This window comes from Sceloporus occidentalis, unplaced genomic scaffold, assembly GCF_023333645.1.
Source record: "Sceloporus occidentalis isolate IW3139 unplaced genomic scaffold, rSceOcc1.0.p SCAF_255, whole genome shotgun sequence".
NCBI lineage: Eukaryota > Metazoa > Chordata > Lepidosauria > Squamata > Phrynosomatidae > Sceloporus > Sceloporus occidentalis.
The window spans coordinates 264422-291133 of NW_028317235.1; the positions used below are offsets into that span (position 1 = coordinate 264422).

Genomic DNA, 26712 nt, shown 5'->3' on the forward strand with positions numbered 1-26712 from the left:
GCCACTCTGTCCCCTGATATGCCTTATACCCCCCTATTAGCCACTGTGCCCCCCGGGCAAACAACATATATATATATATCCTGTAGAACTTAACAACAATATGGTAACGTGTTATCCTCTCTTATGGTTTGTGGATATCAATACTAGAGCCCAAAGACAGACTTGGATTATGAATATTTTAATAACAAACAGACAAATATTACACAGTGCCACAATTACAAAAAACAAGACATACAAAAGAAAAATAAAACTGGCAAACAGTTCTTAAAAACAATGGGACTTAAACACAGGACCCTCACTCACGAGTTTCTCCAATAAGTAGGTCTGTGGGAACTCCTTAAGTCCAGATGGTTTCTTATGATGTTGTTCCGATCAGAGTATATCATGGAGTTCTGCTTTGAGGTCGCTGCATTGCCCCTAAATCAGACTCTTTTTCAAGAAAAACGCCCCTCTGACCATGTGGTCAATTATATGACACCTTCCCCAAGAATTGGTTCCCATCTTTGATCTGCAAATAAGTTATGGTGGGGTAAAGGTGATGGAAACCCCTCCATTTAACATAGGAACGGAATTCCTATAACTCAGGGTCCTTATCTGTTAGGCCGTGAATCACCACAGGGGTCCTTTGGGAAGATGACACCTCTTGCCAGAACAGATACAGAGGGTATTCACAAAGAAACACATTTAAATCAACCTCAGATTAACTCATGGCATGCTAATACAAAGGAACAAACCACCTCTGCTAGATTACCCTTCCACTACATTATATGAGTTAATCATGACACCCCCTATATGCCACTGTGCCCTCTGATATGCCTTATAGCTCCTTTATGCCACTGTGCCCCCCTGATATGCCTTATACCCCCAGATATGTCTTATGCCCCCCCAATATAAGAAAAACTGACAGCGCTAAAGTAGGTATAAAAATATATGCTTTAATAAATAGACAAAAAAGAATAGATAATACACAATAAAAGATAAATATATATATAGACAATACAAACAATAAATCTAATATTACAGCAATCAAAAAATAAAAAACCACAAATTGAAGAATGCACATAATTAATAGATCCCGAAAGAATTCTACCTGCCCCACCAGGGGTTAATATATCAACAGAAGACACATGGGGCAAATAAGCATAAAAATAAAGATAACACTCCAGGCTTAGCTTACCCAGTGGTGCTTATTTGCCCCGTTTTTCTTCTGTTGATATATTAACCCCTGGTGGGGCAGGTAGAAGTGGAAGTGAAGGGAAGTAGCGGAGGTTGCGTACATCGTGCACTAAAACCCAGGAGAGTGTTATCTTTATTTTTATGCTTATCTGCATAAAAAACTATTTTTATAAATCGATAAAAATAGATTCAACTAATCGATAATGAAAATCGTTGACAATGATTTTCATAATCGATTATTATCGATTTTATCGATTCGTTGTTGCAGCCCTAAAGTAAATTATGAAAACAATGTACCAGGACCTGCATTAAGCAAAAAGGTTATGGCTTTGTACCACTCTTTTCATGTATTTTTTTTTTACAGAAACACACACTAACAACGTTCATGCATACGCCTGCTAACAAGATACACGTATACAGACTCAGTTGTTACTCCTAGACACTTCGACTACTGCTAATGTTTGTCTAAGGAGATGACATTTTATACACCTGTTAGCAATAAATGTGGCTGAAACACCTAACCTCAATAGGAGGTTAGGGGTGTTCATATACGTTTGGTCATATCGTGTATCTTCACAGGATATCTAAAAACAGATGTCACACAATGACATTCATACATGGGACAGCATATTTGGTGTATGTATTATGACGGTAAGTGCTTGTGCAGGTCAATGACTGAGGGTGATGGCAGTCTCTGAATAATGTACCAGTACAGAAAGCAAAGAAACATGGCAACAATGCAAACCCCTTAACACAAAGATAGAAGGCTTTTTAAGCTTGGGAGACTCGCCGGGAGATAATGATGTTAAGAGGCACGTAAGTCGGCAGAAATACTGTTAAAATATTATTAAATCAATACTTTGTCATCTCTCAAAAACTTTGTCTGCAATACTGAACTTTCCTGAGTGATGAGAAGATAATATTACTTATTGTTCCAGCAGAACATTATCTTTTCTCTCCTCGTCCTATTTATTATATATTTATAGACTTTGCGGAATTTTATTTCTGTGGCACATAAAAGGAGCATGGAAAGCAAAGAAAGTTCCAAAAAAAAGTAGAACCTGGAAAAGATAAGAAAACTTAAAAAAAAAAAATAAATAAAAAATGGGCATACAGGATAAATCCCCAGGCCACAGCATAAATGCATCCAGTGAAACAGACAGACATAACTACAACACATCTTAGAAGCCCTACTGTAGAAGTAGAAGGCTCAATTACACACATGGAAATGCAAAAACGTTTGGATGCACAATTTAATTAAAATAAAAGCTGAATTAAAAAATCATTTTCAAGATATTAAGGAAGATTTTCACTCCATAAATGAAAGGCTAACTAAATCTGATTTGATTATTGAAAATTTGGAGTTCAAAAACAAAAAAGCCCATGATAACATAAAAGACCTAAATGTTAAGCTAGCAGACATTAAGTTAAAAATTGCAGACACATCCATGCTATCACACTTATTAATTAATTTACTAATTCACAAACATTAATTCACTCATTTACAAATACTCAGTCACACATTCAGATACTCATTCATTTCCTCAATCACACATACTCGTTCATACAACCTCCCCCACCCCCTTACCTGCAATGCAGTTCTCTTGGTGCCACTCGCAGACATCCACAGGGGCCCCTGCTTCCCTCTGCATTGTTTACACTCTGTGCAAGCAAATTCTCTCGTACTGTACAGGGGAAGCAGGAATGGATCAAAGTCATGTGACATGACGTAAATTCATGTGACTCCGCTGGGTTCCTGCTTCCCCATGGCGGTTAAAAAGACACTGGTCGCACAGTGTGCGAGCAACCCACAGGTGAGCAGCAGGGCCCTTGCGATCCTGTGATCACGCTTTCCCTAGCCACAGATCCCCCGGGGGCCGCATGTTTGATGCCCCTGAACTAGGGTATAGGGAGAGTTGTAGATAGCGTAGTATTACCTGTTAAAACAGTGTACATTTACATGTAAAGGGCGACCTCCGACGGTCTGGGTGTCAATTCTCTCATTATGGTGGGTCCGACCACGGGTTCAGTTTTAGGCATAGGTCTAACATGTGTGGTGTGTGTTTAGGAGGGGGGGGGCATCTATATACCGCATTTGCCCGATTATAAGAGGAGGTTTTTTCCAGAGCAAATGCTCTGAAAAATACCCCTTGCGATTCGCGTAGAGCTCTACACGCTGCCCGGACTAAGCACTAGGGACTCAGATGCAGGGGACCTGGATCCTCCTGTGTTATGCCCCCCGCCAACTTACCGGTGCTTCTGAGTCCCCGGTGCTTAGTCCGGGCAGCGTGTAGAGCTCTACGCGAATCACGTAGAGCTCTACACGCTGCCTGGACTAAGCACCGGGGAATCTGATGCAGGGGACCTGGATCCTCCTGTGTTATCCCCCCCCCCCAACTTACCGGTGCTTGTGAGTCCCCGGTGCTTAGTAGAGCTCTACACGATTCACGTAGACAACTTCCGCTCAAGCGCGTAGAGCTCTACATGCTGCCTGGACTAAGCACCGGGGACTCAGAAGCTCCGGTAAGTTTGGAGGAGGGAGAGGGAGGGAGTGTTAAATGGGGGGGGCATAAGGCATTTCTGCCCCATAATATGCCTTTTAACCCCCTAAATGCCAGAGTGGCATATAGGGGTATAAGGCAATTCTGGAGGCAGAGTGGCACATAGGGGGGTCAAAAGGCATATCATGGGGCACAGTGGCATATAGAGGGTTAAAAGGCGTATCATTGGGCACAGTGGCATTTAGAGGGTATAAGGCATTTCTGGGGCAGAGTGGCAAGCCTGGGGGCAGATGTGCATAACTGGGGGGGGCAGGTTGAAAAAAAGGAAATAAAAACAAAAACAACATATTTTTCTCAATCTTTTATTAACAAACAATTGTTCACATAGTTTACATGAATTAACATTTACTGGTAAAAAATTTTTCCTATAGGGTCATCTTATATTCAGGCTTTTTCTTTTTTTCATAAATTAATATTCAGATTTTGGGGGGTCGTCTTATAATCAGGGTCATCTTATAATCGAGCAAATACGGTATATAGCATATCCAAATGTACTAAGTGGTCTCTGTTGGGTACAGACATGGAGAATAAAAATATCAACATAGTGAGCAGTGTTGAAGTCTATGTAAGTTATGTAAGAGTCCTCTGTGTCCACAAAAGGGTTACTCACTGCAAAAAAAAGCGTTATTCGCAAGCAACTCTTGTGTCTCCAACAATGTGATTCTGCTCTACAGCTGCCTTTGAGGATGTAGCTGGTGCCGCTCTTGGTGGTATGGAGTGTCATGTGGTCTTTTCCTGGAAGGCTGTGTTGTTGGGCCGTTGGCCCTGATTTTCTTTCTTTTTTATTGGTACATTTTGCTCCATGTAATGTGATTAAAGATTGAGCTGCATTATTTCTCTTGAGATTTGCCAACTAACACAACACCACAACAACAGGGTTCTTTTCTGGGACCAATTTTATTCAACATATTTAGAAATGATCTTGAAATCAATGAGGCATTGAAAGTCATGTTTCCGTGTTTGCAGATGACACAAACTCTGTAAAGTAATATGTGAGGAATATATTACTTTGCTGTAGAGTGATTTAGATTAATGCAAAGTTATGCACTTTGGGGTAAGGAATGCACAAGCAACTTACATGGTAGTGAATTGGGGATAACAACAAATGAGAAGGATTTGGTAATACTTATAGACAACAAACTAGGCAACAATGTGCAATGTCAGTAAAGTATTGTCAGGGCCGGCCCTACAATGGAGCCGAGTGGGGCAATTGCTTTGCCGCCCCGCGCGTTTTTTTTTTTTGTTGTTGTTTTTTTTTGAAGCGGAGTAGAGAGAGGGGCGCCCAGTGGTTTTCGCTTACCCGCTTGGCGCCCCTCTCTCTCCTCTGCGAGCCCTTTAGCTCGGTCTCGTTGCCGGCTTGTAATGCTGAGCGCCGGAAGCGACGTCAATTTCCGGCGCTCATCATTACAAGCCGGCACCATGGCAGAGCAGGGAGACTCTTCTAATGTGGTATACCTTATTATATGTGCAAAGTGTAAAACAGCCCTCTATGTGGGTGAAACAGGCCAGTATTTGCATAAAAGGTTTAATTCACACAGATTCAACATCAACAACAAGAGAGCAGAGACACCAGCCGGAGATCATTTTTGCCAAAATGGACACAGTATCAGGGACATCAGACTGGCTGTATTAATGGGACTGTTAAAAACTCAGAGGGAGAGAAAAATATGGGAGGTTAAATTAATACTCAAATTTAACTATTTAACCCCTTAATGACAATTGCCAGTTCTGGCACGTCATGTACTAACATCCGGTTAGTGACAATTGACGTGCCAGGACCGTCATGACTTTAAACGGGTGCAGAAAGCGATGTACGTTCGCTTTCTTCACCCAAACGTTGTTGCTGTAATGCCTCGACCTCGAGGCATTCAGCAACGCCACGATCGGAACTAGGGGCCATGTCTGGCCCCTCCCCGGGGAGTCAACATCCGCCATACATTGTATGGCACCGGACGCCTGTGTTAAAAGCGTTTAGGAGGCGATCAACGATCACCTCCTAAACTGAAATGGTGTCGCTGGAATGCCTTGATCAGGAGGCATTCAGCGACACCAAATACTTACCCCAGGACGGGCTGTGACCGCTCCGGAGAGCGGTCACAGCCGCAGCTGCAAGTAATCCTCGCCATCCGCAAGATGGCCGCCGCCCGGGAAAAAAATATTTATATTTCATATATAGATGAAAAAGTTCGCTAGATGGTCTCCAGACCCTCTAGAGAACTCTGGCTCCACTTGCAGGTTGAATACAGGTACTGTGGGAGATTTTAATTACCCAGATATATATTGGAATAGTGGAACTTGTTCCACTAAGGGCAGCAAGTTTCTGAACCTGCTTAATGACCAATTTATGTCGCAATTAGTAGAGACCCCAACCAGAATGGATGCCTGTCTAGATCTGGTAATAACTAACAATGAGGAACTGATCTCAAACATTAAAGTAAGAGAACACTTGGGAAATAGTGACCATAACATGGTTTTATTTGAGATTAATTCCAAAAAGCAAATGGGTAACTGCTCTACCAAAACTCTTAGTTAAGGCTAAGGTTTACCATGGAATGTATAGACTGGGATGGATTGTTCTCTGGGTTAAACACAGAGGACAAATGGAATACCCTTAAGCACATATTGCAAAGTTACACATCCCAATATACACCTATGGGAAACAAATACAAAAGAAACAAATCAAAACCAATGTGGCTTACCTGGAAAGTAAAACAGGAAATAAGGAATAAACAATTGGCATTTAAGCATTATAAAAGCGAGGGGTCGGTAGTATCATTTATGGCATACAAAGATGCCAACAAAGCGTGCAAAAAGGAGATTAAAATGGCTAAACTAGAAAATTAGAAACGTATTGCCAAGGAAAGTAAAACCAATCCCAAGAAATTTTTCAAGTATGGGAATGGAAAAAAGTTAAAGGTAGAGAATGTTGGTACGTTATTATCTGAAAAAAAAGGGATCGATCCAGCATTTGAAAAAAAAAACTTCCAACTTTATTTTACTTAATGATTAAAAAGCATAGTTCACACCTGTGCATCCAGTACGTTATTATCTGAAACTGGAAATTTGGTTAGTGAGGACAGAGAGAAAGCCGACATCTTAAATGCTTTTTTTTCTTCTGTTTATACCAAGGAAGAACCAATGACGGAGCCCCTGCTGGCTAATTTTAAGGAACCGTTGCAACAAACATGGGATTGGCTGACGCAAGAAAAAGTGCTCAAGCAATTAAATACTGTTAAGGTAGAAAAGGCCGCTAGACCGGATGGTATACACCCAAGGGTACTGAAGGAACTAAGCCTAATTCTGGCCCAGCCACTATTGCTAATCTTTAGGGATTCTTTCAGCTAATTTTAAGGAACCGTTGCAACAAACATGGGATTGGCTGACACAAGAAAAAGTGCTCAAGCAATTAAATACTGTTAAGGTAGAAAAGGCCCCTAGACCGGATGGTATACACCCAAGGGTACTGAAGGAACTAAGCCTAATTCTGGCCCAGCCACTATTGCTAATCTTTAGGGATTCTTTCAGCTCGGGCATAGTTCCATTAGATTGGCGCAAGGCAGATGTTGTGCCCATATTTAAAAAGGGATCAAAATCTCAACCGGGCAATTACAGGCCAGTAAGCTTAACTAACGGTAGTGGGGAAATTATTTGAAGGGTTGCCAAAGGTATACATGCAAGATACATCCATAATCCAATTAGTAGAAGTCAACATGGATTTGTGAAAGACCGGTCTTGTCAAATCAACCTATTAGCATTCTATGAAGAAGTGTCACGGCCCCAGCGGTTAGACCTCCCGGTCAGCAACCGCAGCAGCCGCGAGGTAGGGGGAGACCCCCCGCTTCGGTCCGGCGGCCGCAGCTGCCGCGAAGAAAGGGGAGACCCCCCGCTTCGGACCAGCAGCAGCAACCGCCGCGAAGAAGGGGGAGACCCCCCGCCCCTGCACGGCAGCCCCAGCCGCAACTGCCGCGAGGAAGAGGGAGACCCCCTGCCCCCGCACGGCAGCCCCAGCCACCGCGCAGATGAGGAAGACCTCCCTCATCTACCCAGCAGCCGCAGCCACCACGGAGAAGGGGGAGACCTCCCGCTTCTACACAGCAGCCGCAGCCGCCGCGAGGAAGAGGGAGACCACCTACCTGCACGAGATCCTCCCAGCAGCTGCAGCCGGGAGACGCGTCCTTCTCTGGAGTCCGGACTCGCTCTTCTGTACGCCACCTAGTGGCGCCAGCAGGTACTACCCCAACCTATATGGGAAGATTACGGAATCGCCAACCACAAGATGGCCACGCAGGAAGTGACGTAATGGCACTTTGAAAATTTGGCGGGAAATCTCCAATTAGTGCCTAACTTCCCGTGCCTATTTAAGAGACTTCAGAACTCTGAGACTTTGCCTTCTGATGGTCGTCTATGCCCTGTGCTAGCACCCAGATAGCGTTTACCTGCTTGATTCCTGTATTTGACCTCGGCTTGTTCCTTGACTATCCTGATCTCTGGTATCCTGACCTCGGCTTGTTCCTTGACTATCCTGATCTCTGGTATCCTGACCTCGGCTTGTTCCTTGACTATCCTGCTCTCCGGTATCCTGACCTCGGCTCTCTGGACCATCCCTGCCAGTCCTACCTGACTACGGAGTCTCCTCTGTACGCTGTGTCGTGACAGAATCAGAAGGCCATCATGAGACCCGCTTCGGTAGGACAAGGGTCCACTGAGGCTCGACTTGACGAGATGGATCATCGTCTGGATCAATTTGCTCAAGCTCTTCAGACCTTGCTTCAGCGTACTGATCCTACACAGCAGGCACCTCAACCTGTGGCGGCTCCTACTCCACCGCCGTTACCAGTAGCCACGGTTCCTGCTCACCTGCCTTCACCCCAACGTTACGATGGTGATCCAGCAACCTGTCGGGGTTTTTTGAATCAGTGTGAGATACACTTTGAACTGTCTCCTTATGCCTTTCCCACTGAACGTGCCAAGGTGGGATACGTCATTTCACTCCTCACGGATAAAGCCTTGGCATGGGCTTCACCGCTTTGGGAGAGGAACGTCTCTACGGTGCGCTCCTATGCTGAATTTGTTTCCAGTCTACGTGCTGCGTTTGATACTCCGGGTAGAAGGGCCACCGCTTCTAATTCGCTCTTTACCATTCGTCAGGGGTCCCGTCCGCTTCTGGAGTATGCTATAGAGTTCCGGATCCTGATGGGAGAGGTGAACTGGACTAATGAGGCATTAGTGGCCGCCTTCCTGAATGGACTTTCTGAGACCCTCAAGGACGAGACTGCTGCCAGAGACTTGCCCACGGAACTAGACTCCGTGATTTCGTATGTTTCCCAGATTGATCTGCGTCTCCGCCAAAGACAAGCTCAACGTGAGAGTCTGAAGTTATGTGACAAGGGTGGGAGATCTACTACACGTGTCTCGCCTCAGTTTTCTTCTGCCGCACCCTCGAACGAACCGTCTGAGGAACCCATGCAGTTGGGAGCCACTCGGGTCTCCGAACGAGAGAGGAACAGGCGGAGACGGGAGGGATTATGCTTTTACTGCGGACTCTCGGGTCACTTCATCGGACACTGTCCTAGCAAGCCGGGAAACGCCCGCACCTAGGTAGGCCAGGGGAACCTACCATAGGTGTGGTCAATTATTCCCCTAACGTGTTCACCACCCGCATGACTGTTCCGGTCTGTCTGGTCTGGGATGCTGGATTCGTTGACACTGAGGCTTTCCTGGATTCCGGCGCTGCCGGCAACTTTATTGATTCGGTATTTTGTGAGCAGCAACGCATTCCCACCCTATCCCTGCCCGTACCGTTAGCTGTTGAGGCTATTGATGGCAGACCGCTTCGTCCTGACCAGATTTCTCGCTCTACAGCTCCACTCAACCTTGCCGTCGGGATCGTACACAAGGAACGATTACAACTTCTCGTCATCCGCTCACCCTCCATTCCCATTATATTGGGATTTCCGTGGTTACAAGTACATAATCCTGCTATTGATTGGACTACGACTCAGATCACGGCCTGGAGTGCGTCCTGTAAAGCACATTGCCTCACCCCTCTTAAGCATGCCACGGTTACAGCTTCTTCGAGGGAGACCTCCTCTCTGCCTGCACAGTACCGGGATTTCGCAGACGTCTTCAATAAGAAGGAGGCTGAGAAGCTACCACCACACAGGCCTTATGACTGCCCGATTGACTTGCTTCCTGGGACCATGCCACCCCGGGGGCGGGTTTACCCACTCTCCATTCCGGAGACCCAAGCTATGGAATCATATATAGAGGAGAATCTTCGCCGAGGATTTATCCGCCGGTCTGTCTCCCCGGCGGGCGCAGGTTTCTTCTTCGTGAAAAAGAAGAACGGGGAGCTTCGTCCTTGCATTGATTATCGTGGTCTAAACAAGATCACCAGGCGTAACACGTACCCTATTCCTCTAATCTCTGAACTTTTCGATAAGCTACGTGGGGCCACTATTTACACCAATCTGGATCTCCGGGGTGCGTACAATCTCGTCCGGATCCGTGCGGACGACGAATGGAAGACTGCCTTCAATACTCGTTCAGGACATTACGAATATACTGTTATGCCGTTTGGGCTGTGCAACGCCCCGGCAGTCTTCCAAGAATTCATCAATGATTGCCTCCGGGACTTTCTCCAACAGTTTGTAGTGGTGTACCTGGATGACATTCTGATATACTCTTCGGATTTGCAGTCTCATCGTACCCATGTTACTCGCGTTTTGTCCCGACTACGGCTCCATGGACTATATGCTAAACTCGACAAATGTGAGTTTGAGATCCAGAAGGTGACATTCCTAGGATACGTCATTACACCCTCTGGTTTCGAGATGGACCCATCCAAGGTCCAAGCCATCAGAGACTGGCCTCAACCCCTGGGTCTGAAACCCCTGCAGCGTTTTCTGGGGTTTGCGAACTATTACAGACGCTTCATCCGTGACTACTCCAAGGTTGCGGCTCCTTTAACGTCCCTTACTAAGAAAGGGGCTAACACCCTGGAGTGGTCTCCTGAGGCCACTTCCGCTTTTTCTTGGCTCAAGACTAAATTTACCACCGCTCCTGTGTTGCGTCATCCTGATCCTTGGTTGCCATTTGTTCTGGAGGTCGATGCATCTGAAGCCGGAGTCGGGGCTGTCCTGTCCCAGAGAGTCTCATACAGTGGTCCTCTCCATCCGTGCGGATTCTTCTCCAGGAGATTCTCCCCGGCAGAGAGGAACTATGATGTGGGGAACAAGGAGCTGCTGGCTGTAATCCTGGCACTGGAGGAGTGGCGTCATCTTCTGGAGGGTGTTCAAATTCCTACGTTGATTCTAACGGACCACAAGAACCTTCAGTACATAGAGAATGCCAAGTGCCTAAATCCCCGACAGGCCAGGTGGGCTTTGTTTCTCTCCCGATTTTCCTTTGTATTGACTTATCGTCCGGGTTCCAAGAACGTCAAGGCTGACGCCCTCTCCCGGATACATGTGCTTCCCGAGGAGGAGGGTCGTGCGCCGGAGCCCATTATACCTACTACCAAGGTTCTCGCTGCTCTAGACCTTCGTTGCCGGACTCCCTTGCTTGACCGCATTTCTGGTTTACAAGCCCAAGCTCCAGCTTCGTTGCCGGTTGGGAAACTTTTTGTTCCTGCTAACCTCCGTACCCGCGTGCTTCGTCTGTCCCATGGCTCCAGAACTGCAGGCCACCCTGGGCTAGCATGTACCAAGGACCTCGTGTCCAGGACATTTTGGTGGCCAGAATGGAGCAGGGATACTGCCCTGTTTGTCCGCTCCTGCCTCAAGTGTGCTGCCAACAAGTCTTCTAGAAATCTCCCTGCTGGGCTGCTCCATCCATTACCTCGTCCTTCAAGGCCCTGGACTCACCATGCCATGGACTTTATCGTGGAATTACCCAACTCCAAGGGATATACTGTCATCCTCATGATCGTCGATCGCTTTTCTAAGATGGCGCATATGATACCCTTGAGGATACTGCCCACGGCTTCGGTGTTGGCTGACTTATTCATGCGGGAGATCGTCCGCCTCCATGGAGTCCCTACTGAGATTGTCTCCGACCGTGGCACTCAGTTTATTGCACGTTTTTGGCGCGAGTTCACTAGAGCCTTGGGTGTCACCCTGGCCTTTTCCTCCGCATACCACCCACAGTCCAACGGCGCAGCAGAGAGGGCTAACCAGCACCTCGAACAGTACCTGCGCATATTCAGTAACCATCATCAGGACGATTGGGTTGACCTGTTGCCATTGGCTGAATTTGCTCGCAACAATGCGGTACAAGAGTCCACTGGAGAATCCGCCTTCTATTGTGTGTATGGTCTTCACCCACAACCCTTTCCTGGCGCCTTCCCTACTTCCACTGATCCAGTACTGGAGGAGCGGTTGACGACTATTCAGTCTACGTGGGCTTCGGTGCGGAGGGCTCTGGAATTGGCTGGTGAGCGACAGGAACTCCAAGCCAACAAACGGCGTTCTAGGAATCCTGCCTATTCTCCTGGGGACAGAGTGTGGTTGTCTACGAGGTACCTGCGACTCAGAGTACCCAGCATGAAGCTGGCACCACGTTTTATCGGTCCTTTCTCGATTGTCCGCCGGGTGAACCCTGTCGCCTATGAACTCTCTCTGCCTAGGACACTCCGTATTCCTCGAGTCTTCCATGTCTCCCTATTGAAGCCGCTGGTTTGCAACCGCTTTTCGACCAGATCCTCTGTTTCGGAGACTTCGGCCACAGATATTTCTGGACGTACTCCTCAAGCTATCCTGAGGTCTCGCAGGCAACAAGGGAGTCTCCAATATCTGGTTCATTGGAGGGGACTTGGCCCAGAGGATCGTTCCTGGGTACCGGAGGCTCGATTTCATGCTCCCCACCTTGTGCGTGCATTCCTGGCTAGAGGGCGGAGTTGCTCTAACAGGGGCCGCCCTGAGGTCGCCCCTTTGAGGAGGGGTACTGTCACGGCCCCAGCGGTTAGACCTCCCGGTCAGCAACCGCAGCAGCCGCGAGGTAGGGGGAGACCCCCGCTTCGGTCCGGCGGCCGCAGCTGCCGCGAAGAAAGGGGAGACCCCCCGCTTCGGACCAGCAGCAGCAACCGCCGCGAAGAAGGGGGAGACCCCCCGCCCCTGCACGGCAGCCCCAGCCGCAACTGCCGCGAGGAAGAGGGAGACCCCCTGCCCCCGCACGGCAGCCCCAGCCACAGCCACCGCGCAGAAGAGGAAGACCTCCCTCATCTACCCAGCAGCCGCAGCCACCACGGAGAAGGGGGAGACCTCCCGCTTCTACACAGCAGCCGCAGCCTCCGCGAGGAAGAGGGAGACCACCTACCTGCACGAGATCCTCCCAGCAGCTGCAGCCGGGAGACGCGTCCTTCTCTGGAGTCCGGACTCGCTCTTCTGTACGCCACCTAGTGGCGCCGGCAGGTACTACCCCAACCTATATGGGAAGATTACGGAATCGCCAACCACAAGATGGCCACGCAGGAAGTGACGTAACGGCACTTTGAAAATTTGGCGGGAAATCTCCAATTAGTGCCTAACTTCCTGTCCCCAATTTAAGAGACTTCAGAACTCTGAGACTTTGCCTTCTGATGGTCGTCTATGCCCTGTGCTAGCACCCAGATAGCGTTTACCTGCTTGATTCCTGTATTTGACCTCGGCTTGTTCCTTGACTATCCTGATCTCTGGTATCCTGACCTCGGCTTGTTCCTTGACTATCCTGATCTCTGGTATCCTGACCTCGGCTTGTTCCTTGACTATCCTGCTCTCCGGTATCCTGACCTCGGCTCTCTGGACCATCCCTGCCAGTCCTACCTGACTACGGAGTCTCCTCTGTACGCTGTGTCGTGACCAGAAGTTAGTAAAAAATGGAAATCTTTTTACTCACCGTAAATTCCTTTTTCCTTAATACAGTGGCAGTACGACTGGGTAGTGTTCTCTCCTGTGGACAAGATGCTTAAAAGAATAGAAAGGGTTAAGTCACGGAGAACTCCTCCTATTTACCCATAAAACCCGGCTTCCCCTGCACAACACCAGTAAGTAACAAGAACACAAACTGCTTGCAAAAATAATTTATTAGAAACAAAGGGAGGGAAATCCGTACTGCCACTGTATTAAGGAAAAAGGAATTTACGGTGAGTAAAACAAATTTCCATTTTTCCTACCATACAGTGGCAGTATGACTGGGATGTAACAAGATCCCGAAAAAAAAGGGGAGGGCAATAAATTCCTTAGGAAACAACAGCTTGGAGCACCTTACGCTCAAAAACCGCTGCTGAGGATGAGAAGACGTCTAGCCGGTAGCGACGAACGAATGTATTGAAAGACGACCACGTAGCTGCTCTGCAAATATCCTCTGGTGAAGCGGAAGACTTCTCAGCCCAAGAAGCAGATGGTTGAGTGGGACATGATCGGAAATAACAAAGGTAGGTCAGAGACATGGTAGCCCATGTGAATCGTTTCCGTGATCCATCTTGACAAGGTAGCCTTAGTGGCCAGACCAAGACCAAGACCAAGAAACGAAAAACTGGTCGGTGGAACGGATGGAGGAAGTCCTAGTAATATACAACTCCAGGGTTCTCTTAACATCCAACATGTGCCACTTAGCTTCATCTGGAGAGGAAGGAGACGGAAAAAAAAGATGGAAGCACCAAGGGCTGATTAATAGTGGACTTTGACAAAACCTTCGGAAGAAAGGAGGGCTGCAGGTGGAGAACAACCTTATCCTGATGAAAGATGGTAAACTTGTCCGAGGATGAGAGGGCTTGGATTTCACCCACACGTTTGGCGGATGTAATCGCCACTAAGAACACAGTCTTTAACGAGAGGAATTTAAATGACACTTCTTCCAGAGCAAAACATAGGGCATTAAGAACTACGGTAAGATCCCAGGACGGGAAGTGAGTTTTTCTCGGAGGACGTTGAATAGTAATGGCCTTAAAAAACCGTCTAACCAGTACATGAGAAGCCAGGTCTTCAAGAAAAAAATGACTTAGAGCCGATATCTGACCCTTTAGAAAAACCATCTTTTAAAACCATCAAAATGGAGCTGATGGAAGGAGGAAAAACCGAAACATCCCTAGCAGGAACTTCTTCCAGACCCGAAAATAAATTCTTGAAGTAGAGCCCCTGAGAGATCGCAACAGCAAGTCAGAAAGATCCTCCGTAACACCCTGATCACGAAGAATCATCCTTGCAGTAGCCAGGCCGTCAACTTGAACATCTGGAGATGATCTGGAGGAAGATTGCCGCAATTGATCTGATGGAGGTAGTTCCCAATACATTAGACTCAGTTGACTGAGGAGGGAGAACCAACTGCGGTTCGGCCAGTATGGGATAACGGCTAATACCCGAGTCCTGTCCGAACGAATCTTCTGGAGGACACGGGGAATTAATGCGACAGGCGCAAACACGTCCTCTCGCCTGGACCAACCCTGAAGAATATCCCACTGAAGGGGACGAAGTTGAGATCTTGCCCACCTGACTGCTGGGATGGAGGCTGTCAGTAGACCTAAGACGCTCATGGCCTTCCTGATAGAGCAAGTCGGATGTAATTGAAGCGATCTGACTTTTTTCCTGATATTCCTGATTTTTTCGGAAGGTAGAAATATACGTTGGGAAATCGAATCCACCTCTAGGCCTAGGAATTGGATCCTGGTGGAAGGTATGAGGTTGGATTTGCTGTGGTTGATAGTCCAGCCGTGCACTTCCAGCAATCTCATTGTGGTGACTAGATCTGCCCGGAGCTCCCTTGAAGATTCGGCCTTGATGAGCCAGTCGTCCAGGTAAGGAACGATGGAAATCCCTTTTTCTCTTAGAGAAGCCGTCAAGGGACACAAAATCTTTGTGAAGAATCTTGGGGCCGACGACAGACCGAACGGAAGGGCCTTGAACTGGAAATGATGAATTTTTCCTTTATACGGATTGCAAACCTGAGAAACTTCCTGGAAATCTCCGCAATTGGGACGTGAAGATAAGCGTCCTTCAGGTCCAAAGTTGCCATGACGTCTCCCTTCTGAAGAAGGTGGGTGACTGAAGAAATGATCTCCATACGAAAGTGGCGATACTGGATGCAGCTGTTGACTCTTTTTAGATCCAAAACGGGTCGAAAGGATCCGTCCGGCTTTGGGACTAGAAACAGTCTGGAATAGACTCCTTGGAAGCGTTGAGAAATCGGAACTCTCTCTATAACCCCTTTTGATAGGAGAGATAGGCTCGCCAAATGTAGAGCTAAATTTTTCACCGAGAAAGGATATGAAGAGATCAGGAACTGACTTCCGGGTAGGGAGAAGAAACCGATCCCGTACCCCTCTGAAACGATTTTCCGAATGCAACTGTTGTGTGTAGTCTGATCCCAAATATGCTTGAACTGCTGCCGCCTTCCTCCCACTTTGTCAGAACTTTCTTTTCTCTTGTGTTTTGGGGCGGCCTTGAACTTTCTGTCTCCGTAGAAATTCCAAAAATTCTGCGATTTGGAAGACGTCTGGAAAGGCCTGGTTGTCTTGTAAGGATATCTCCTATCCCATCCAGGACGTCTATCAAAAGGTAAGTCACATAGGAGATGCTTTGGAGGCTGAATCCGCTGTCCAGGATCTCAACCATAAGGCTCTACGAGCCACAAACGATAACCCCAAATTCTTGGCGGATATCTTCACCAACTCTTGAAAGGAATCTGTAAGAAAACTGTTGGATAATCGCAAATTTTTTTAGTAGTCTGGAGATTTCGGAATCTTGATCATCCGGAAAACAGTCCTCCAGGGCCTGTATCCAACAATTATGTGCTCTAGACACTGCTGTACTGGCCACTGCCGCTCTGCATTGCGCACCTGCTTCCTGAAATATGCGTCGGCAAGAAGTCTCGACTCTTCTATCCGTAGAGTCTTTCAGACCTGAGACACCTCCAATGGGAATGGTCGTCTTTTTCGACAGCTGGGCTATGTGGACATCCACCCAGGGGGGTTCATCCCAATGCTCTTCACTTTGAAGCCGGAATAGATGCTTAAAATGCCTGGAGAGAAAAGCCCTCTTCCCTGGGTATTTCCATTCTCTTTCCATTAGCTGTCTCAACTTGGGAAGTATAGGAAAACCCTTGATTTTATCAACCTCTTTGTCTGATAACATGCAAGCCACCTCCTTTGTGAATCTGCAAAGTTCCTGGTGAGTCAGAAGATTGCGAAATTTCCCCTGATGAAAGATCTGATCTGGAGGAAGACAAGGATCTCCTGCGTTTACGGGCAGATTTACCCGGAACCCTCGACTGAGCTTGAGCCGCAGAGACCTGGAAGGTCTGTGCTAGGTTTTTCCGAAACCATCCCAGGAAGGATTGCAAGTCCTTTTGTTTGTCTTTAGCGAGTTGCTCTGCCGAGCAGGCATTACACATCTTTTTTCTGCATCCATCCGGCAGAGGAGCAGCACACTCAGAGCAAGCACATGCTTTGATTTAAAAGTGGACTTTCTAGGAATAGGAGCAGATTTCCTGTCTTTATCTCCGGGAGCAATCGGACTAGACATCTGGTTAAAGACAAAATATAAACGTAAATAAAAGATATATAAAATTTTTTTTTCTCTCATATATATATCTTCTGGAGGAAGAGAATATTGAAGGAAAAGATAAAATAATCTTACCTCCAAATCCTGAGAACCGTGTGGGGGGGCTGGTGACACGGTATCCTGTGCTGAGAAATGCCCATGCAGACAGACAGGAACGAAAAACAACCTTTATAGGTTTGAATTTGGCGCCCTCCAGAAGATCCGATTCGCGCATGCTCAGTAGCACGATCGGATCTTAGGTGGAACGCAATGCCACCCGGGCCTGTGTTCCACCTACCGCGCATGCTCCTCTGCCAGCCACGAAGAAAAGGAACTCCGATACAACCCTCCGTAACCCTCTGCTCACCACCCGGGGAGCAATCGGAGGCTGAAAACCCTCAGGCAACAACCCGTGTGCCTCACCAGCCTTCTGATCTTCGGGGAAAATTCCCCAGCACAGCATCAAGTCCGTCCCTGTACGGGACAAGAAGAAAACTGGTGTTGTGCAGGGGAAGCCGGGTTTTATGGGTAAATAGGAGGAGTTCTCCGTGACTTAACCCTTTCTATTCTTTTAAGCATCTTGTCCACAGGAGAGAACACTACCCAGTCGTACTGCCACTGTATGGCAGGAAAATATAGACCTGGGGTTGGCTGTAGATGTGATTTATCTGGACTTTGCCAAGGTGTTTGATACGGTTCCGCATAAAAGGCTACTCTATGAATTAACAGAAATAGGCTTAGGGGCAAATGTCTGTATGTGGATAAGAAATTGGCTAAAAGATAGAATGCAGAGGGTTGTTGTGAATGGATGTTTCTCAGCCTGTACGCAGGTATTAAGTGGAGTGCCTTAGGGATCTGTCCTCGGTCCTCTTCTTTTTAATTTATTTATAAATGATCTCCCAAGCTGCATTAAGAGCCATGTCACAGTTTTTGCTGATGACACAAAATTAGGCCGTTTAATTCAGACTAATCTTGATGTTTCTTCATTGCAGGAAGATTTAGACAGAGTTGGGGACTGGGTGTGCAAGTGGCAGATGAGGTTCAATATAGAGAAATGCAAAGTTATGCATTATGGTAAAAATAATAAAAATGCAACCTATTCTTTAAATGGAATATCCTTGGGGGAAACTACCAATGAGAAGGATTTAGGAATAACGGTTGACAATAGACTTGACAACGCAATGCCAGCAAGCAAGGTGTTGGCATGCAAAAAAGAGGTATTGATTCAAGGGAGGAGGATATCATCTTGCCTCTTTACAAGTCATTGGTAAGACCTCACCTTGAATATGCGGTACAATTCTGGGCACCGGTCCTTAAAAAAGACATTATGAAATTAGAAAAAGTGCAAAGGAAGGCTACGAAATTAATAAGGGGATTGGGAGATACTAGTTATGAAGAGAGACTAAAAAAGTTAAAATTATATACACTGGAACAACGGCGTCTCAGAGGGGATATGATAACATTATATAAATATATGCAGGGCCAATATAAAGAGCTCTTCGGTGACCTGTTCATTAACAGAAATATACAAAGAATAAGAAGTCACCCTCTGAGACTGGTAGAGCGCAGGTTTCATAGACGACAAAGGAAGGGATTCTTCCCAGTGAGGACAATTAAGGTATGGAATTCACTTCCAAGGGAGGTAGTGTTATCCAATACATTAGATACCTTCAAAAGGGGCCTCGATATTTTCTTAGAAAGGAATGATATACAGGGATATATATAGAATAATATTAATATTTTAGAGCTTCTTGATCCAAGGAGAAATCCGATTGCCTCTTGGAGTCGAGAAGGAATTTTTTCCCCTGATGGCAGAATTCGAAGTAGCTTAATTAGGGTTTTTTTTTGCCTTCTTTTGGATCAAGAATAGAAAGGTTAGGTAGAAGGGTTGAACTTGATGGACTTAGGTCTTTTTTTCAACCTTATGAACTATGTAACTATGTAACTATTGACTGACCAAAGAACCAGCGTTCTATTTAATATTTAAAGAGACTGTAATTCACTAATTATTTAATTTATTCAAAGAAATAACGGAGGGATCTAATTTCCCACCCGAAATGTTTCAAGCGTCAATATGCCCAATACTAAAACCTAATAAAGATCCAAACTATGTAACTAATTATAGACAAATCTCATTGATTAACATAGATAACAAGATATACTCAAAGATCTTAGCCGAAAGACTTAAAATATATCTCCCGGAAATCATCCACCCAGATCAAACAGGATTTATAAAAGATAGAGCGCTAACAGACAATACCAGCAAAATAATAAATCTTATCGATTTGTCTAATAAAAATTGTACGCATACAGCCTTTGTGGCATTAGATGCAGAAAAGGCATTCGATCAGGTGGATTGGTTATTCCTAGCAGAAACATTGGAAGTCTTTGGTATTTCAGGACAATTTAGAAATAATGTTCTAGCTTTATAGAAAAACGCTTCAGCATTAATAACTGGACCTATGTTCACTTCCAAAGGCTTTAAAATTAGCAACGGTACGAGACAGGGATGTCCTTTAGCCCCATTACTCTACATCTTAACAATTGAACCATTAGCTCAGGCAATTAGGAATTTTCAAACAGAAGAACAAGCTAAAACTTTAAGAACATACATAAATGTTGACTGGAGCAATAGTTCTCTGGGCATACAAATAAAATACAATGTCAAAGAAATGGTTAGAGATAACTACTTAGAATTAATAAAATGAGAAAGAAATTATTAGACTGGAAAGGACTTGAAATCTCGTGGCTAGGGAGATTGAACGCAATTAACGCTTACTATGTTCCTAATATTCTATATATCTTAAGAGCTTTACCACTGAGAGTCCCTTATTCTATTCTCTCCAAAATTCAAAAGTTATTTAAAAAAATTATATGGCAAGACAAGATCCCAAGAATTTTACACAAAAGAGCATCTAACAGTACACAAAAGGGAAGTTTTATCCTTTCCTAATCTTAAAGAATTACACGAAATCTGTATGCTCACTCATTTCCTTTTGTGGGATAGACCTAAAAAAGACAACACAGTATGGTTTAATATCGAGATGGAAAATATTAATTCTCCACAACCATTTTATTTGATTTGGATAAATTATGATTTAACTAAGAATATTATAACCGATAATTCAGTAATTAAGGATTTAATAATTTCTCTAGATAAATGTAAAAAGAGTATGCAAATTGAGAAAGGAGTTCAATATTCTGCTCCACTAGAGGTACTGACAAATTACATCAGCGACTTAATTATAAAAAGTTGGAGACAAGCCAATATACAATATATATCAGATTTATATAATTTACATACTCTTTTACCATGGACTTCTTTGAAAGAATTCTACACTTACTTAATAAAACATTTCATGTACCATATGTGGTGGGAATGCGAGGAGATAGGAAATATAATTAAAATCCTGTTTACGGTAATTAAAGAGATATTAAATCAAGAAATTATCCCATCACTCCAAATATTTCTGTTCCACATTGTTCAACTAAATTACAAAATATGCAGAAAATTCTACTAATTCAACTATTATTAGCCAGTAAACTGGTTATAGCAAGGAATTGGAAGAACCAGGAAAAATTTCCTGGGAAGAAATACACTCACAAGTCCAATTCCAATGCAAAATGGAAGAAGGTTATTTTTTAAGTACTGGAAATAGAAAGAAATATTTGGAGATATGGTCTCCTTGGATTACCCATGCACATTCTAAAGAAACCGTATAAGACTAAGTCAACAACTAAGATTAATACTTTATAATTTAACAGACGATACCATAAAAATCAGAAGTATGACTGATGTTGAAAGATTGTACAACACTTATTTATTACACAATTTGTCTCTAATCTCGCGATAATAAAATTTATTAAAGCTATTATTAGAAGTAGCGATAATAAGAGTCATTACCATCAATATATATCTGTTGAGACTGTATGTATATGTGTTCAGTTGAACTGTGATGTATTTGTGTAGCATTTCCACAATATACAAAGTACAATACAAGTTACACAAACTCATTTATAACAAAAGTAAGACTATTGATAATAAGTAATATTACAAACTGAATGGACTATATTGCTATGTATTAACGATATATTTATTTTTGTATGTTTATGTTTGTATGTTATAATGTATATTTATTGATGCAAAATAAATTTATTAAAAAAACAAAAAACAGACAACTGGCAAGATATATCATTTTATACATGTTGTTGATACTGATTTAAGTTTTTACTGTATTATATTGTATTGTATTATATTGTATTAATAAATTTCTAATACTTGTATAAATAATAATTGTATTTTGTGCTCCTTTCACTCTTTATATGTTTTTTGTTTAAAAAGTAGATTGGGTGTTTTCTACTTGAATAAGTAGGCTGCATTAAATTATACACCTTTTTTTATATAAAGCACCTGATCACCCTCTCTTACTCACTTCTATACATATACATATGTTTCTCCATAGACTTTTATTAGTCAAGTATCCAGTTGGGTGATGAAGAACAAATTATTCTATTGTTTACCACAGAATGATAAGGAGGTGCTCCTTAGAGGGAAGGGTGGCCACTAGTGGCTGTAGGTAGACATGACAATGTTATAATTATCACATAGCCTAGGCTAGCAGGGTGGAACCCTGACAATTTTTGAGATCAAAAACATGGGTTTACTTCAGGAAGATCATGTCAAACTAATCTTACTGATTTTTTTTTTTATTGATCAATTAGTTTAGTCACTCAATATGGTGCAGTGAACATTGTGTCTCTAGATTTCAGTAAGGCTTTTGACACTGTTCCATATGTCTTTTTGACATGTTCTGAGGGTTTTCCCAGCTGAGTTGCGAATTAATCAGCCAGAGGAGTGATAACTACTTTGCTCGGTGATGTATTACTGTATTGACATTTGACACTATAGTATTGATAGCTGTGATATTGATTGATTGCTTAACTCGTTTTACACACACATATAATTTTATACACATAACTATTTTCTATCGGCTGTAGTAAGAGTTCTATATTAAAGTTTTGCTTGATCAGATTGCTGTGTGTTGTGCTGCCATTCCGTATCGTCATTGATTGGGCAAAACACCCACCCACTGAGAGGAATCCATTCTTAGAGTTCATAAACAAGAATGTTGATCCAACTGCCTTGGAGTCAAGAAGGAATTTATTTCCCTTTGAGATGGCATTCCTGTCTTATTGGAGGCTTTTGTCTCATTTTAGATCAACTTATATGGGGTTGTGAAATGGATGTACCTGATGAATTATATGTCTTTTTCTACCTAATTAACTTTTAAAGCTTAAAGAAACACAATCAAATGACTGGTGGTGTATCCCATCATGGATGTCCACTCTCATAATACAGGACTGTATGTAGGAGAACCTATCCATATCTGAGGAAAGTGGATGAATTTATATAGACATAATTTGAAAAAAAAAAAACACCTGTGGGAGAGCACTGCAGCAGAGTGGACAGGTTATAAAACATTTTGAGACTCACTGCATTAATGGGAAATTTATAGATAATACAAAAGAATAATACATGTGAATAAAAAAACATATATAAAACAACTACATCTTCAATTCTGATAAATTCTGATGCTGTATAAATGAATGAGCAACTCAAATTTGAAGTGTATAATATATGATATATAAGTAATGTTGGAAGATTGCAATTTCAGTTAGCCAGTAAAGGAATACTTTTTACCAAACACAAGAATTCAGGCATGACTTCAATGAGAATCATCCTTTCAACAGCAAGTTTTACCTTTTAACATACTGTATATTTGATGTGTTTTACAATGTTCTGGGACGCCTAGTTACTTCTGTTATTCGAAAATCACAAACTGATGATATGCTTACGGCATCTCAGTATTGGCACAGCTAGTTGATAAGTCTGTTAGAACAAATTTTCATGCAACTCAATCAAAGACTTAAAGTTGAAAAAGCACTACTACAGGCATGTTTGCAATAACAGATTTCACAGTCTGAACTGAAAAATATTTAAAATGTCCAAAACTTCATCATAAAAAGGAATAGGTGCTGGAAGATCACTGCTCACACAAGGGTCAGTTCCATCCAGGAGGAGAAAATGTTAATTTATCAAACAGGTAGTGTAGGTCCCTTGGCTGAGCTACTTACCTCATGATATACAGAGGGCTTGGATAATGAAGGTATGGTGAAAGATAAAACCTTATTATTTCCGTCTTTGTCAGCAATCTCCTGTGAGTGAAAGACACCTAAATTATTACTTAAATATATTTTTGTACCTCTTGATCTTTTACAAATGGACATTCCACTGGTAGCTAGGATGACAGTTTGGACAAAAACTATTTTTTATAGCCATCCACCATTATTGTCTGGTTCAGACTAAAGTCTGCTTGTATAGTTACTGGCTTCTTCCACAGGAAAAAAATTTTTGGAAATGTTTCTAACAAACATTTAACATTTTATGTTTAAAACTGAACTGAAAGTAATTAAAACAAGGGAAGTGGCTAACAAACTTAGTAATATGTTAGATGGTTTATACGCTGGACAGGGTGTACATAGATGACTAGAGCTGGCATACGCTTACCAGGTTGTAAATGCCTAGTAGGAGAGCTTCAATGCACCCATTGCTTTGTCGGTCACGGCTGGAAGTGTGACGCAAGTAAATGCAAATAAGAGCTGGCAGGAACTGCATTGTAAATCTCTTTAGTCGTACTTCAGAGCTACGGTAGAGCTCAAAGAGCTGGTGGCATATTGGTTCTAAAAGCTGCAATAAAGATAGAATTCAGGTTCAGCTGTTTTATGAGAAGTGTAAGAGAAGATGCTGATTACTAAAAAAAAGCCAGTTGTTTTATCAGATATAATACCCACAATTGCTTCACACAGAATAAAAGAGTAGATCATTAAATCAAAAACAGTAGGGGGGGGGGGAACTGACACCATTTATAAGGGAGTCAGGTATGTCTGTGTGTAATTAACTAGTTGCTATACAGGAGATAGAAAGATAGAAAGTGACGGCAGATAAGAACCATTCAGTCCATCCTATCTGACAAACCTCAGAATACTTTCCTTGCCTGGCCTTATCTTATATCTAGCTTAGCCTTACGCCTATCCCATGCTTGCTTAACCCCTTAATGACAAGACTGTTTCTTACTCGTAGCACACTTTGGGACAAAGGCTCTTAACATTTTTCAGTGTTGCTGTTTAGCTGTAATTTTCTTCTTTCTATTTTTTCAGGACAAGCAGGGCTTTCTTTAGATACCATTATTTTTATCATATCTAATTTACTATAAAAAAAAAAAAAAGATAAAATATGGTGATTTTTCGCTAAAATGTACTACTATTTTTCCTGGGTTTAGAAATACCCTATGTTTTTATGTTTTTTTTCTGCAAGTTATTGGGCAACAATTACCAGTAGCGTTTTGATATTTCAAATCCCCAAATCTGGTATTTGGTACATCTTTGAATGCTGGCCAATGCAATTAAAATACACCCCAGGGTATTTTAAATGCTGGCATTTTAATCCTTTCCATGCACTAATTCTACCATCAGCTTTTGTCAAACTTTATGGTAGTATTCTTTTCACACACATTGTGCTTTAGCTATGAATTTACCACTCATGGTATATGTCACTGTCAAACAACACCCCAATGTGTTCAGCAACATCCCCTGAGCACAGTGATACTCCACATGCATGTGTTTATTAGGTTGTTCAGGCACTAAAAGGCCACATTTGGGAGGTGTGCATTTTTCAAATTGGAATTTTGACATGTTCAAAATTCTGCCCACATATCCTATTTGAGAGATCTTTGAACCCATCAAACCAAATATTTTTGAAAAATATACACCCCTGGGAATTTAAAATGCTGGTATTTTACCTTTTTCATGCACACATTTTACCACCAGCCTTTGTTACAGTTTTTTCCTGTGTGTTTTTTTCCACACGTATTTTAATTCAGGTATGAATTTACCGCTCCTGTTATATGTCCCTGTCAAAAAAAACCTCAGTGTGTGTTCAGTAATATCTCCTAAGTACAGTGATACCCCCATGCATTAGTTTGTTGGGTTATTTGGGAGGAAAAAGGCCACCTTTGTGAGGTGTGCATTTTTAGGCCCATGTCCCATATTTGAGACATCTTAAAAGCCAACTCAATCTACCCCATCAAATCATACATTTTTTAAAAATAGTTGTCAGGCTCCATTCAGGCTGCGGAGCTGCTTCTCTCTTGTTCCCCCCATCTAGCTAGAGTTTCCCTCTGTCTCGCTAGAGTTTCTCCTTTGCTGTAATCAATTCCTGGATTTCCATATGGTCTGTTCTGTGCTTCTGATTCATTGATTCCGGTTTTGCTCTTTGCTTCAACTCTGTTTTCTTTATAAGATGTGCCCCACCAGTTTGTTATGTTTGTCTCAGTCTGCAGGCTAAAGGTATGTCCTTCCTGGTTCTGTGTTTAGATTCAATGTTTAGTTTCAGCTTATTTGTGATTCAGTTTTGTGATTCAGTAGGCAGGGTTTAGCATTAGGACCCACCAAATATTGGAGTACTTTGGCGTAGTGGTGGGCTAAGCATACCATGAGCATATGATGTGATGGAATCTCCAATTATTATCACACAGTCCTAGGCTAGTTCCTGTATTCATGTTTGTCTGTCTCTTATGTACCTTTGCCCTCCTTTCCCTGAATCATCTGAGGATTTCGGTTCCTCTCCCCATGTCCCAGTTAAGATGTCCTATCGTTGCTCCATCCCTTGTGTTCCTTGCCTTGTTTCCTGTCCTTTGTTGTGCTCTGTATCATGTATGTATTGTCTGGCTATGTTTCTTGCTCGGTCTCCCTGTCCCTTGCTCATTCTCTTCCCCTTGCTCGCTATGTTTCAGCTTTTACTCTGCTTAGCTTCCATACTCCCCACCTGCAGCATCCTGCACATGATTCTAGTGCTATGCTCCAGGGTGCCTGCCGGATATCTCCAAGTTCTGCTTTGTTCTGGACACCATCAGCTACTATGTCAGGGCCCTGGTATGTGGCCGCACAACCCTAGATGCCCACGCGGGTGACTGCAGTCGCCCTGCACCAGGCCCTGTCCAACTCTACTACTGCATGATAACTCCTGAACACAATCTTTGGGCGCTCTGGGTCATTACAGTCGTCTGTATGGACCCAGTTCCTGACACTAGACACCCCATGGGCATTTAAAATGCCAATATTTTAACTCTTTCCATGTGACAAGTTTTGTGAAGATTTGAGCCTGTGACTAGCTTAGCGCACCAACATTTTTTCTTTTCCCTGTTAAGAGGTGCAGTAGCCAGATCACTACTCATGGACAGCTGTTTCGTCCTTAATGGGACTCGTCAGCATGAGGTTGTGATACTGGCTTACTATTTGAGGCTTGGAGAAGCACAAGAAATAGGAGAAAAGTATAGTTAAAATGATACCATTTATTGGCTAACAGAGTTTAATTGCGAGCTTTCAAGACCAAGTTGTTAGGT

The 26712-nt window shown here is 43.5% G+C and overlaps 1 protein-coding gene across 1 annotated transcript in view; it reads right to left on the reverse strand.

Moving 5' to 3' along the window:
- Window positions 1-26712, reverse strand: part of LOC149275958 (hyccin 2-like) — a 118967-nt gene that overhangs the window by 79454 nt on the left and 12801 nt on the right. The window contains exons 3-4 of the mRNA XM_089504081.1: window positions 23820-23999; window positions 23387-23467 (exon numbers count right to left, since the gene is read on the reverse strand). Coding sequence (XP_089360207.1) covers window positions 23387-23467; window positions 23820-23999 — 261 coding nt within the window. The remainder of the gene's footprint in view (window positions 1-23386; window positions 23468-23819; window positions 24000-26712) is intronic.